The sequence below is a fragment of the Papio anubis genome, chromosome 15 (genome assembly GCF_008728515.1).
Source record: "Papio anubis isolate 15944 chromosome 15, Panubis1.0, whole genome shotgun sequence".
Taxonomy (NCBI): domain Eukaryota; kingdom Metazoa; phylum Chordata; class Mammalia; order Primates; family Cercopithecidae; genus Papio; species Papio anubis.
The window spans coordinates 15,173,833-15,186,998 of NC_044990.1; the positions used below are offsets into that span (position 1 = coordinate 15,173,833).

Below are 13,166 nucleotides of genomic sequence, written 5' to 3' on the forward strand. Positions count from 1 at the left end.
AGTTGGGAAAAGCCAGCCTGAGAGCGACTCCAACCCTGGTTTCAGCTTCAACCCAAAAAAGCAGATCAAAACGACAGGTTCCACGAACACACACTGTGCCAGCGCCTCTGTTTTGGAGAAAAGAAAAAGGGCATGAGGTTTCGGTCATTTTTGTCCGAGGAAATCAGATGAAAAGGGGTGTACCAAGGACCAGGTCTCGTGAGCGCAGCCAATCTTGTCCGCTCCCAAGCGACTCGGGCTCTTGGCAGGTCTTGCCGCAGAGTCCCTGACGGAGTTAAACCACTGAGGCCTTCAGCGTCCCAGGAAATAACAACGCTGTCGGCAGGTGGTGGAGGGCTCCCGAGAAGATATCCAACAGAGGCGCCAGGCAAGAGGACAGAAATGCTTTCATTCACCTTGCGAAGCAGAGCATTTGGTCCCCGTCGACGTCTGACTCTGTTGTGGCAATCTAGATGTTACCAGAGTTCCCGTGTTTCCTTCGTATTCAAAGGCACAGGAAATCTGGGGTGCAAGAGGACTGCTGTCTCTCAAGGAATAGAAGTCTGTGACAAACGTATAGAAATGAGTTTCATGTTGAACAAGATCCGTTTCTGCGTTCCTCCCTCATCCAGCCTTGATTCTCCAGATGCTTCCCAACTTCTTATTAATATTTGACTCAACTGCACGGCTTTCAACCCGAGAATTTGTTAGAATACTTCTATTTTCCCCTTAAAGCAATGCCCACACTCAGTTTGCTTGGTAAAAATGTTAATAACGCACACTTTAAAAAAGGCGATAACCGTTGCTTGCATAAAGTGGCTATTTGACTACACTTTGGGTCTGATTTAGAGATTTAGAGGTGGATGTTTAAACAAAAAAGCAAAAGTAGTAACAGACTACAGCATTGGTAATGTGTGTGTGCATATATACATTTAAAAAAAAAAATAAAGTTCGATTCTTTCACCTGGCTTGTCCAGTCACCTATGCAGGCGTCTGAGCCCCCGGGTTTCCAGGAGGCCCCCCGTATAAGGACCCCAGGGACTCCTCTCCCCACGCGGCCAGGCCGCCCGCCCAGCCCCCAGCCCGGAGCGCTGCCACCGACCCCCTCAGCGTCCCAAGCCCCAGCTGTGTCGCCCGCGTTCCTTCCTCTTCCTGGGCCACAATCTTGGCTTTCCCGGGCTGGCTTCACGCAGTTGCGCAGGAGCCCGCGGGGGAAGACTTCTCGTGGGGAACTCGAGCACCACGTGCGACCCTAAATCCCCACATCTCTGCCGCCTCACAGGCCACATGCACCGGGAGCCGGGCAGGGCAGGTGCCGCCCGCAAGGACCCCCAGCGATGGAGACGCCACACTGCCGCGACTGCACGTGGGGCCACCTCGCCGCGTCCCGGCCGCCGCCCGGCAGGAAGCGTAGGTGGGTGAGCCGACCGAGAGCGCGCCGCGCCCTCGGGCCAGCGTGGGCAGGGCGCCGCAGCCTGCGCAGCCCCGAGGGCCCCGCGTCGCTCTCCCGAGCCAGGGTTCTCAGGAGCGGGCCGCGCAGGAGACGTTACAGGGGGGTTGTTAGCGGCTGTTGGGAGAACGGGTCACAGAAACAGTCCCTTCCAAAGCCGGGGCCATCGTGGGGTGGGCGAGTCCGCCCTCCCAGGCCGGGGGCGCGGACCAGAGGGTACGTGTGCAGACTGCGGCCGCCGGCCCCACCTGGCCCGGGCGGAGACGCACAGCTGGAGCTGGAGGGCCGTCGCCCGTTAGTCCCGCAGGGGCCTGAACGCCCAGGGGTCGCGGCGCGTCCACCCGGAGCGAGTCAGGTGAGCAGGTCGCCATGGCGATGCGGCCGGGGGGAGCGCACGCCAGCCGCGGTCGGCATGGAAACGCTCCCTCCGGGAGCGGTCCGGGAGCGCCGCTGATTGGCCGATTCAACAGACGCGGGTGGGCAGCTCAGCCGCAGCGCTGAGCCGGGTCGCCTCCCAGGCTGGAATCCCTTATCACTTGGTACCTCCCTCCCCGCCCTGCCCTGCCCCGCCCTTCCAAGTCCGGCCCCGCCCTGCCCCGCCCTGCCCCGCCCGGCCCTGCTCCGCCCTGCCCGCCACCTCTTAACCCGATCCTCCAGTGCACTTGGCAGTTGTTCCAGATACATAGAAAGATTTCGCCGGGAAGAGCTGGGCCCGATTTGGGGTCCAGGCAGGTTTTGAGGCCTCCTATCTGGTGGGAGGAGGCCGCAGTGCACCACCCTGCTTGTCACTTGGGATGGAGACCCGCTTTCCCGCAGTCATGTACCCTGGATCTTTTATTGGGGGCTGGGCAGATGAGTATCTCTGCTGGGAAAGACAGGGGCTCCCAGATTTCAACTTCCAGGTAACGTGGGTTTAGTATCCCGACTTGGAGGCTTGTCAGAATGTTTCTCTCCTTCCAGCCCAACACGAGGTCTTGGGATAAAAAAACCTCTCAGAGATTGGAATGACTGTTTTGATTCAGAGCAACTTTGATCGCTTGTGCGGTGGCTCATGCCCTTTCAGCACTAACAATTGCTGGGAAGATCAGCAATTGGTGTTAGTCCCTTTGCTTGGTGCTCTCCCTCCTAGAGGTTCTCTTGTGTCCTTGGAGCCCCGGGTGGACGGGGTTGAGTAACCAGCTTGTCTCTCTTTCCCTGGTAGCAGCAGCGCGTGGAGTCTGAGGCAATGCACTGCAGCAACCCCAAGAATGGAGTTGTGCTGGCTACAGTGGCCCGAGGTCCCGATGCTTGTCAGATACTCACCAGAGCCCCGCTGGGCCAGGATCCCCCGCAGAGGACAGTGCTAGGGCTGCTAACTGAAAATGGACAGTACAGGAGGACCTGTGGCCAGGTAATGACTCAGATGCACTGGGAATGATGCTTGTGGAGAACGGCCCTCCTCTTTGGTGCCAGGTGCTTTTCTCTTGCCTTTGTACCTACAGCTCCCCCTGAGTATTACAACCCTGGAATCTGGACTACAGGGAAATTGATCTTTCCTTTCCTTTCCTTTCCTTCTCCTTTTCTTCTCCTTTCCTTCTCCTTTCCTTTCTCCTTTCCTTTCTGAGAGAGAGTTTCGCTCTTGTCGCCAGGCTGGAGTGCAGTGGCGCTGTCTCGGCTCACTGCAACCTCTGCCTCCCGGGTACAAGCAATTCTCCTGCCTCAGCCTCCTGAGTGGCTGGGATTACAGGCGCCCACCACCATGCCCGGCTAATTTTTGTATTTTTAGTAGAGATGGGATTTCACCATGTTGGCCAAGCTGGTCACTAACTCCTGACTTCAGGTGATCTGCCCACCTCGGCCTCCCAAAGTGTTGGGATTACAGGCGTGAGGCACGGTGGCAGGCCAGCTGATTTCGTAAGATCACCTTGAGGGGTTCGGTTTTCAGCTAGAAATAGTGATTAGTTTTCTTTGTTATTTTTTCCACTATCAAGGAAATATGTCTAGGAACTGTTTGGATTATGTATATTAAAGTAATTTAAAGGCCGGGCGCGGTGGCTCAAGCCTGTAATCCCAGCACTTTGGGAGGCCGAGACGGGTGGATCACGAGGTCGGAAGATCGAGACCATCCTGGCGAACACGGTGAAACCCCGTCTCTACTAAAAAATACAAAAAACTAGCCGGGCGAGATGGCGGGCGCCTGTAGTCCCAGTTACTTGGGAGGCTGAGGCAGGAGAATGGCGTAAACCCGGGAGGCGGAGCTTGCAGTGAGCTGAGATCTGGCCACTGCACTCCAGCCCTGGCGACAGAGCGAGACTCCGTCTCAAAAAAAAAAAAAAAAAAAAAAAGTAATTTAAGGGCTGGGCTAAAAGGAAATGTGAATGCTTCCAAATAAACTGTGGAAGTGGGGTTCCTCCAGGTCAGAGCAGTGTTCACACTGATGCAGGCTGTGCCTAAAGCAAACCTGGATAATCTTGGCTGTGTTCATTGGGGATAGTGTTAAAATCAGGATTAGATTAGGCTAGACTCGATTACTCCAAAAAGCGTGCTTTGAAAGCAGACATCTTCCCAGTACTGACTAAGCAACTGTGCTAACAGGTAATGGTCCCTCAGGTATTAGTTGTGTGAACTTAATTGATCATAGATACCTTAACAGATGAAAACTATACCTTTCCTATTTCGTAGGTGAAAAAATCTGAAAGGTTTAAGCCTCTGCCAAAAGAAAGTTATGGTAGAAACTAGATTAGAAGCCCCTCATCTACTGACTCTTCACGTGATCTGTTCAAAACTTTGAGAAAATTGAGTGGAAGTGGTTTTAACAAATTTTAATTTGCTTAGCGATGTTTGCTTTTTAAAACAAAGCCTGAGACTTGGTTCTTATGAATTGTCAGTTGTGCCTATGTTGAGTGGTCGCATTTTAAATTCCCAGTTGCTAACCTCTTATGTTACCTGGTGCCACTTCTGCATTTCCCTGTACCTATCCTCTACAACCTGCTTAGAAATCTATTTGGTACCTTCCTTTCTCCGTTTAATCCTCAGTAACCTCCTCCTTCATGCTCACTCTCAGCTGATGACTTTGTATCTTATTTTCCTAAAAATATAGAAGCATCCAGAACAGAATCTACACATGTTCCTGTGTGCCATATAATCTGCCATCCACATCCTGTTATGTGTCTGCTATGTCCCTGCTCTCATGCGAGGTCGCCCCCCAACCCCATGTGTACAATATACTCGTGTCTTCTTGTTTCCTCAAGGATGTCACTCTAGCCACTTTTCTTTCTCTCATATCTCATTGGTTTTTTCTTTCCTACTGGGCCCAACCTGTAAGCATACAAATATATTGCCATTTTTCTATCTTAAAAACCTTTCAATTAAACGCTCCCGCTGAGTGTTACAACCCTGGAATCTGGACCACAGGGAAGAAGTTGATTTCGTAAGATCACCTTGACCCGTCCCTTTTTCAGCTAGAAATGGTGACGAATTTTCTTTGTTAGTTTTCCAATATCAAGGAAATTGGTCTAGGAACTGTTTGCATCATGTCGATTAAAGTAATTTAAGTGCTTAAAGTAATTTAAGTAATGGGACAGAAGCTGTCCCATTTAAAGCCACCTATCTTGAGAGTTTGTCATATCTCGACATATACAATGTTGCCTTTCCCACTAACATGTAAGCTCCGTCCAGGTGTTGATATAGGTTGTGATGTTCACTGTTGTGTGTCCACTACTTTGAACAGTGCCTGGGCCTGACCAGGATGGCACACAGTGTCTGTTGGATGAATGCTCTCTGTCTCTAGTTCTTTTTCTGCTCTATTTTGACTCAATTAATAGTCTTTTCCTTCCTCGGCTGATCAGCATTATTTGACATGGTTGATCATTCTTTTTTCCTTGAAATAATTTCTTCTCATTCAACTTGTAGGACATCACTCTCCAAGTTTTCTACCTAGCTCATTGGCCGCTCTTTGATATTCTAATTTTTACTTATATATCCAGTCTCTACAAGTTAGAATGCCCTATGGCCTAGTCTTTGATCTAAATCTTGCACTCAGGCCCTTAGTAGCCTCTTGGTCTCCTAGCATTAAACACTCTCTATTCGGTGGACTGATATTTCTATCGCTGGCCTGGGCCTCTGAGCTTTATTGCAGGCTCACATATTCAGGAGTCTACTTGGCATCTCCACTTAGATCATATAGTAAGCAACTTCATGCTCGTGTAAAACCAAACACCCATCCTTTTCCCTACTCCCAGACTGCTCTTCCCAAGTCTTCCTTATCTCAGTGGATCTCAGTAAATGGAGTATCCATCCTTCCGGTTATTTAGCCTCCAAACATTTGTCTTCCTCGATTCCTATTTTCCTATCACCCCACATCTAATCTAATGATTAATAATGAGAAAATATTATTAGCTCTACTTTTTAAATGTCTAGAACCATTTTACTCTTCACTGTTTATAATTACTTCCCTGGTTCAAATCCCTACTGTGTCTCACTTAGAATTTTCAAGTTTTGTAATTGATTGACTTACTTACTCTCCACACCTATGCACAGCCAGAATAATCCTTTTAAGACATAAAAAGATTATACCACTCATTTGTCCCAAATTCCAATAGTAATGCCTTCCGGGTTCACGCCATTCTCCTGCCTCAGCCTCCCGAGTAGCTGGGACTACAGGCGCCCGCCACCTCGCCCGGCTAGTTTTTTGTATTTTTTTTAGTAGAGACGGGGTTTCACCGTGTTAGCCAAGATGGTCTCGATCTCCCGACCTCGTGATCCGCCCGTCTCGGCCTCCCAAAGTGCTGGGATTACAGGCTTGAGCCACCGCGCCCGGCCTGGCCTCTTTTCTTTCTATCTTCATGCCCTATAACTGTCTCACTCTGCTCTGTTTGCTCTTACTGTGTCTTTTCTAGTTTGTTTCCTTCCTCTCCCACAGACTAGAATATAAACTCCGTCAGGTAGTTCTTTTTAAACATTTTGTTCACTGCTAAATTCCGGGCATGAGAAAAACTTCTAGCACATAGTAGATACTCAGTAAATATTTGTTTATTAAGTGTATGTCCCAGCCTATGGACACAGTATCTATGTAGCAAGAGTCAAACTTGGCAGTAACTTGGAGTCCTGGTTGTAGGAAGAGTCAAACTCAGCAGTAACTTGGTTATCTGGTTACAGTAACTTATGATTGTGACTCTTTGTTGTCTTTGTGATTTCCCCCCCGCCATTAGTACCATAAGTGTTCATTTTCCTACTAGACATAAATCATATATTTAACTTGGTAAATAAAAGGGAAAGTTATGGAACCACCTACTAACTTAGAAGTCACCTTCAACAGTACACATCAAGATACAACAGTACACATCAAGATACATTATAAACAAAATGGTAAAGTGGTAGACAGAGCTGGCATTTGCCTAAATATAGCTCAGGTTCGTAGAGCTTGCCCACCTGCCCTGATTCAGCTAACATTCACACCATCTCGCATGGCTCACCTTAATATGCAACAGTGTTTGATGCATTATGCTTGTTCACTGTGGTGGCACCACAGTTGTTCCCATTGTTCATGATAAGAATAGAGAAAACGGAGAAGTGACTGAGAAAATTCCCCAAGAGTAAATGCATTATGACATACGTAAAGGTTCTGTGGCTTGTAAGAGAATTTAGCAGCATTTGGAAGTTTGGAAACTTCCAAAATCATCATGTTTCTTAATAACTGGGTATGAAATGGAAGCATTATGGGGGCCTTCTGGCTAAAAAGTTATTTATTTAAGGAGGAGGGGAATTGTAGGAACTCAGTCACTGCATCAAGAGTTATGCAGACTACTTATAAAATCTCATGATGCTATAAATATAAAAGCCAATTTACAGTTTTGCCTTTATATGTGGTACCTATTTCATTTTGTAAGAGAGCTATAGGTTTTCTTTTTTCTACAATCTTGAGTTTCCTTTGATAGCTAGGTGATTAAATTTTAAGTAGCTCTTTCTCCAAATATCAAATGTAGACAAAGATAAGGGGGCAAAAATTACACTTTTGAAGATTTATTCTTGGAATTAAATTGCCGACATAGATTTTTCTGTTTAGAATTTATCTTACCTTCCCAGGCTGTTGGTTTGAGTCACGGAGGTTCACATCGCCTCTGTGGTCTTTGACGTGGCCTGTAACAAAAGATTTAAACGTTTTTTAGGGGATCACAAGAATCAGGTGTTATTCTGGATCAGAAAATGCCTTCCCTCCAGCTGGAAAGAAAGCGCTCCCTGACTGTGGGGTCCAAGAGCCCCCCAAGCAAGGGTTCGACATCTACATGGATGAACTAGAGCAGGGGGACGGAGACAGCTGTTCGGGCAGAGAGGGGATGGCGTTTGAGGATGTGTATGAAGTAGACACCAGCACACTCAAGTCAGACCTGCACTTCCTGCTGGATTTCAACACAGGTAACTGACTTGCCGATGGCTGATGGCTGATGGTACCCTGTATTTATAACTGCCTGCTGCATTCAGTAGCTAGTACCCAGCAGGAGAAAAACAGCAAGTGATAACTATATTCACAACTGCCTGTGGAGGGTTAGTGGATTGGACAAATGTTTAAATTAAATGAGTTATCTGACAATGTTGAACTCTTGCAGTTTCTCCTATGCTGGTAGATTCATCTCTGCTCTCCCAGTCTGAAGAGATATCCAGTCTTGGCACAGATGTGACAAATGTGACTGAATATGCTGAAGAAATTTATCAGTACCTTAGGGAAGCTGAAGTAAGTTTTCCCACCTTCTACTTCAACCTTCAGGACCCAAACTCTTATTATTAAGATAAATTATAAACTCTTGGTTCATAACCACTAGTGAATGGCACTCTTATGCCAGCTAAACATAAGAATATCTATGAAAAATAATAATTGTGATGGCAAGTAGCAATTGCTTGGACTATTTCTACATGATTCAAAGGGTTTATATGTTAAATATTTTACTCTTAGGAATAATTCATATTGCCATTCTCCCCTGCCCCCCGCAACCGCATGTTATTTGCTAAACAATTACTTTACAGAACCAGAAATTTACACTTTCTTCCTTGTTATGATAAAGATTTATTTGGCTCTGATCAGGATCTTTCCAACCTTTGCTTGTGAGATTTTTAAATAGTAACTGTACTGTGGAATGATCTTTCTGAAATTGCACCTACTTAAATATCAAAACCTTTTCCCAACCAGATAAGGCACAGACCCAAAGCACACTACATGAAGAAGCAGCCGGACATCACGGAAGACATGCGCACGATTCTGGTGGACTGGCTGGTGGAGGTTGGGGAAGAATATAAGCTTCGAGCAGAGACCCTGTATCTGGCTGTCAACTTCCTGGACAGGTTCCTTTCATGTATGTCTGTTCTGAGAGGGAAATTGCAGCTCGTGGGAACAGCAGCTATTCTTTTGGCTTCGTAAGTATTCTTTGAGCTTTCATAATATGAAACTATCACTTGTCAAAACACTGAATTTTTGTCCTCCATTTCTTATTGAAGAAATGCAATGCTTGATAATTAAAACTATTCATGTGTCCTTTGATAAAAGATCATCCTCTTCACAGGATTGACTGAGAAACTGAATCTTACCACATGTTTACTCTTCAATCACCTGGTTGTGATTTATAGCAACAAGTTCAATGTCATGACTAAGGCAGCCATCAGCTCAAATTCAGGATCTAATTTAACTATTTTGCAGTGTAACCTTTTGGCTATTTCCTATCTATTAAGTCCTATTTAAAGACAGTGTGGTTACAAAAAGCTATCTTCATGATCTAGCAAATGGCCCATAACAACAGGTTTATTTGGTTACAGTGAATAAACTACTTCAACAGGTTCCTGTTACTATCAGTCATTCGTGACAGCACCTAATTGTGTGGGCTGAGTTGTGGCTGAGCTACCTTTAAGTGACCTGTCGCTGAGTGGTAGTTTCTTTTCTGTTCTTTTGGTCTCAAACATTCTATTGCTAATGCATAAAAACTTGCCAGAATTCCCCTAAAGAAAGGGGAAACGAAGGCAGAAGGAAAGAATTGATCATAGTGAAATTATATCATTATGTCTCTTAGCTATAAGCATCATTTGCTAATTCAGTGGAGAAAGTCGAACAGCATCTTTTTAAAAACTAGAGGCCTATGGAGTTTGTTTCTATCATTGTGTTAATCCTAAGACTTTTTTCTGTGAAATGATTTGAGGTCTGTAGAATGTGTAGGAATTTACCTGTAGTGTCTGTCATTCAGAATCTTTCAGCGTATCACAGGCCCAAAGCTAAAATTCTCAGTTGGAAATTATTTGTTACTACTCCTAGCAGTAAATATAACATATCCTTGTAATAATCATGCTCTTGGTCCAGAAACAAGCTCCTAATATTTTCATAGCCTGGAGTCATTTAGTGGTGTTTAAGTGGATATGTGACTGCAAAGTAAGTCTGCAAGGGCCATGTGAAGAGGCATGGCTTATGGTAGCACAGGAGTAGAGCTATAGGTTCCAAGTTTTACTTCTAAAAACTCTTCCTTTCCCAGGAAATATGAAGAGATATATCCTCCTGAAGTAGACGAGTTTGTCTATATCACTGATGATACATACACAAAACGACAACTGTTAAAAATGGAACACTTGCTTCTGAAAGTTCTAGCTTTTGATCTGACAGTGCCAACCACCAACCAATTTCTCCTTCAGTACTTGAGGCGACAAGGAGTGTGCGTCAGGACTGAGAACCTGGCTAAGGTGTGTATGCCGTGTGATTTTCAGTAACTTCCAATGCCAAAGATTGTAAAAATCAACTTTTCCCAATTATCCTTCAGTTCTTTCCTTTTCGGTTTTCTTCCCACAGGCCCAGAAAAACTGTTCCAGTGCTGAAAGAGAGCTAATTTTAAGAACCCAGCTTTTGGTTATAAGGCATTACTATTGACTATGTTTGGCAGGCACGGGTTGTCTAATCACCCAACTGTTCAAAAATTTAAGCTTGGAAACTGTTCCCTTATTGGATAGCGATCACATACAAGCAAAACCTCCTAGGTTTATAGAATGGGAACAAAGTAAATCTAGTTTAATATGGTTCTAGTCTCATCCTAATATGTTATTAAGTAATGAGCATTATTTGGTTGTTGGGAGTTATAGAACTTTAGTTGAAGGCATTGAAGTATTGGTTTGGTCAATTGGGTTTCCAGCGACCATAATCTAGGATATCTGGTATTTATGTGCTGTGCATTGAGTAGCAAAGATGTCCACATGTTTTACTATGTTTTTTCTAATATGAGATGCTCCCACTGGTGCTGTCCTAGTCTCTGAACTGCATGCATTTGCCTGATAGATTAATAGCTTTAATGTTTTTGTCTTTTGGCTAAAATCTCTGTTCCAATTCCAGCTGCCAGAGCAGTGCTACTTTATCTCAACATAAACATAAACGAGTAGCATTAGAAAAGTAACCTATCACCTATCCTTTGGGAGTAGGCCAAATACTTTTGTAATGACATTTTACCAAAACATAAATGTTACTGTTGTTATAGACAGGCATACCAATTACTAACCCAGTAAACCATCTTGAACATCTATTTCTGTAGATGCCGACTGAACAAAGATAAGACACCATTTATTTCCTTGCCATTTCCAGGCTTACTTGTGACCTTAGTCACATTTCTAATTCCAATGTGTTTTCTTCTCTTGTGCTTAGTATGTAGCAGAGCTGAGTCTACTTGAAGCAGACCCATTCTTGAAATATCTTCCTTCATTGATAGCTGCAGCAGCTTTTTGCCTGGCAAACTACACTGTGAACAAGCACTTTTGGGTAAGATCTAACTTCTTTCTAGATGAAATTCAAGGTCTATCTAGAATGGGCTTGCCTCTTATGAGGGCACGTTAGTTCATTAAGGATCTAGTCATCTTGACAGCAGACCAACCACATGCTGCTGAGTCTTCCAGGTCAGTCTTCATGGCTTTGACTCAATGACTTCACTCTATGAGGAGTGAGATTGCAGGAAGTCAAGGAGATAGTATCACATGCTCCTTCAACAGAAGCAGGCCTGGAAACCTCAGTGCCCACTGTTATTCAGGGAGGGCCCTTGAGGTACATTGACTGCTTCAAGCAAAAGTTGTTGACTTTTACCCTCTATATTAAAAAACAAACAAACAAACAAACCTGGGTCCAATTAGGATGACCAGAAGATTGCACTTCAGGCTTTCAAGACAACAGAGTAGTAAAGTGTTGCCTCTTGCCCAAGAAGGTGACAACATCAGAAATGGACCCCTAGGTTTGGTTCTGAAGGCTCACTGTTGTACTAAAAGAAGCGGGGTGTCTACCTTTATTTTCATGAATGCTTATGTTTTTTTCTGCTGCATTTTCTTTTTTAAAAAATTTTCTTTTACCTTTTTAAAGCAGTTCTTATTCCAGCACTGCAGTGTTTTGACTAAAAATTGTTCATATTGTGTACAAATAGAATGGTCAGGCAAGCAGGGCTCTATAAGGACCAGTAAACATTTCACTCATGAGGGAACAAGGAAAGTGATCCAGCCCCAAGTTGAGCATTATACATTTATAATATGAGAAAATTTAGAGCCCTGGCTGTACTTTCTGATATTTTCCATCTAAAGTCTCTGAAGGGGGTTCTGGTTTCTTTTGAGATGAATGTGAATATTTACTAAGGGATTAATTCCCTTTATTTCAAATTGGTTATTTTCCGATTTCTAATATAAAGTTATATGAAGCAATTTTTTTCTTTTGTCTTGATTAGCCGGAAACCCTTGCTGCATTTACAGGGTATTCATTAAGTGAAATTGTGCCTTGCCTGAGTGAGCTTCATAAAGCGTACCTTGATATACCCCATCGACCTCAGCAAGCAATTAGAGAGAAGTACAAGGCTTCAAAGTAAGTCACTGACATTTTCATATCTTAGCTCTCTATTTAAAGCTTAATGGGTTATAGTAATGGTTACTAGATTACAAATAGATTAAATTGTATATCTGGTGCCAGGTTGGAAAAGTAAGGTTACATGTACAAATTTACAAATAAATTTGAAGAGATCTAGATTTATAATTTGTCAGCTTTTAATACTTGTAGTCAGCCAGCTTCCTTCCATTCTGTTAAAATTACTGGAAAGTTTTCTGTGGCCTGAGATTTTATTAAACTGAAGTCCTTGGCTTGTGCTGACCTTGCTTTTGGTCTTGTTTCAGGTACCTGCGTGTGTCCCTCATGGAGCCACCTTCAGTTCTTCTTCTACAATAAGGTTCTGAATGGAAGCACTTCCAGAACTTCACCTCCACATCAGAAGTGCCATTAATTGTCAGAGGCTTCTGCAGTTTGGATCAACTAATGTTGTTTACAATATAGATGACATTTTAAAAATGTAAATGAATTTAGGTTCCCTTAGACTTGAGTAGATTGTAATATAGTCCAACATTTTTTAAACAATAAACTGCTTGTCTTATGACCATGTGTTAGACTTATTTACTAATTATCATGGCTGACATATTTGTCTGGAATGTTTGTTGAGAGTATTAAAAGTGTTATTTCTATTTCAAGCATCTTCAAAACTGGTTTTGTAAACGTGGCATGCTGTTAGGATTAAGTGTTCCAAGGCATCCAGGGATATTCATGGTTGATAAATGGCTACTCTGAGGCTTTTTTCCTTCCTGTCTCTTTATTTCCCAGGTAGCTCTCCATAGATTAGTAAAGGAAGGAAGGGACAGCCTAGACAGATGGGTGAAGGGATTTGAATAAGCACTGCCTGCTGTAGCTTCACTCCACCATCCTAGTCAGTAAGACACGGGTTGAGGC

General features: G+C 44.3%; 1 protein-coding gene across 5 annotated transcripts; it reads left to right on the forward strand.

The window, feature by feature from the left end:
• The first annotated feature begins 648 nt into the window (after positions 1 to 648).
• On the forward strand, positions 649 to 12,824 carry CCNA1 (cyclin A1). 5 transcript variants are annotated; one of them, XM_003913767.4, is made up of 9 exons: positions 649 to 1,784; positions 2,631 to 2,819; positions 7,576 to 7,822; positions 8,014 to 8,138; positions 8,592 to 8,815; positions 9,916 to 10,120; positions 11,067 to 11,180; positions 12,124 to 12,257; positions 12,563 to 12,824. In XM_003913767.4, exons 1-9 carry the CDS (start codon positions 1,317 to 1,319, stop codon positions 12,612 to 12,614), a joined length of 1,758 nt encoding a protein of 585 aa, XP_003913816.3. In that variant the 5' UTR covers positions 649 to 1,316; the 3' UTR covers positions 12,615 to 12,824. The 5 variants fall into 5 exon arrangements, with proteins under 5 accessions (XP_003913816.3, XP_009190036.2, XP_009190035.1 ...); XM_009191772.3 differs by having other exon boundaries at positions 2,634 to 2,819; XM_009191771.2 differs by lacking the exon at positions 649 to 1,784 and adding an exon at positions 1,872 to 1,968.
• The last annotated feature ends 342 nt before the right edge of the window (positions 12,825 to 13,166 follow it).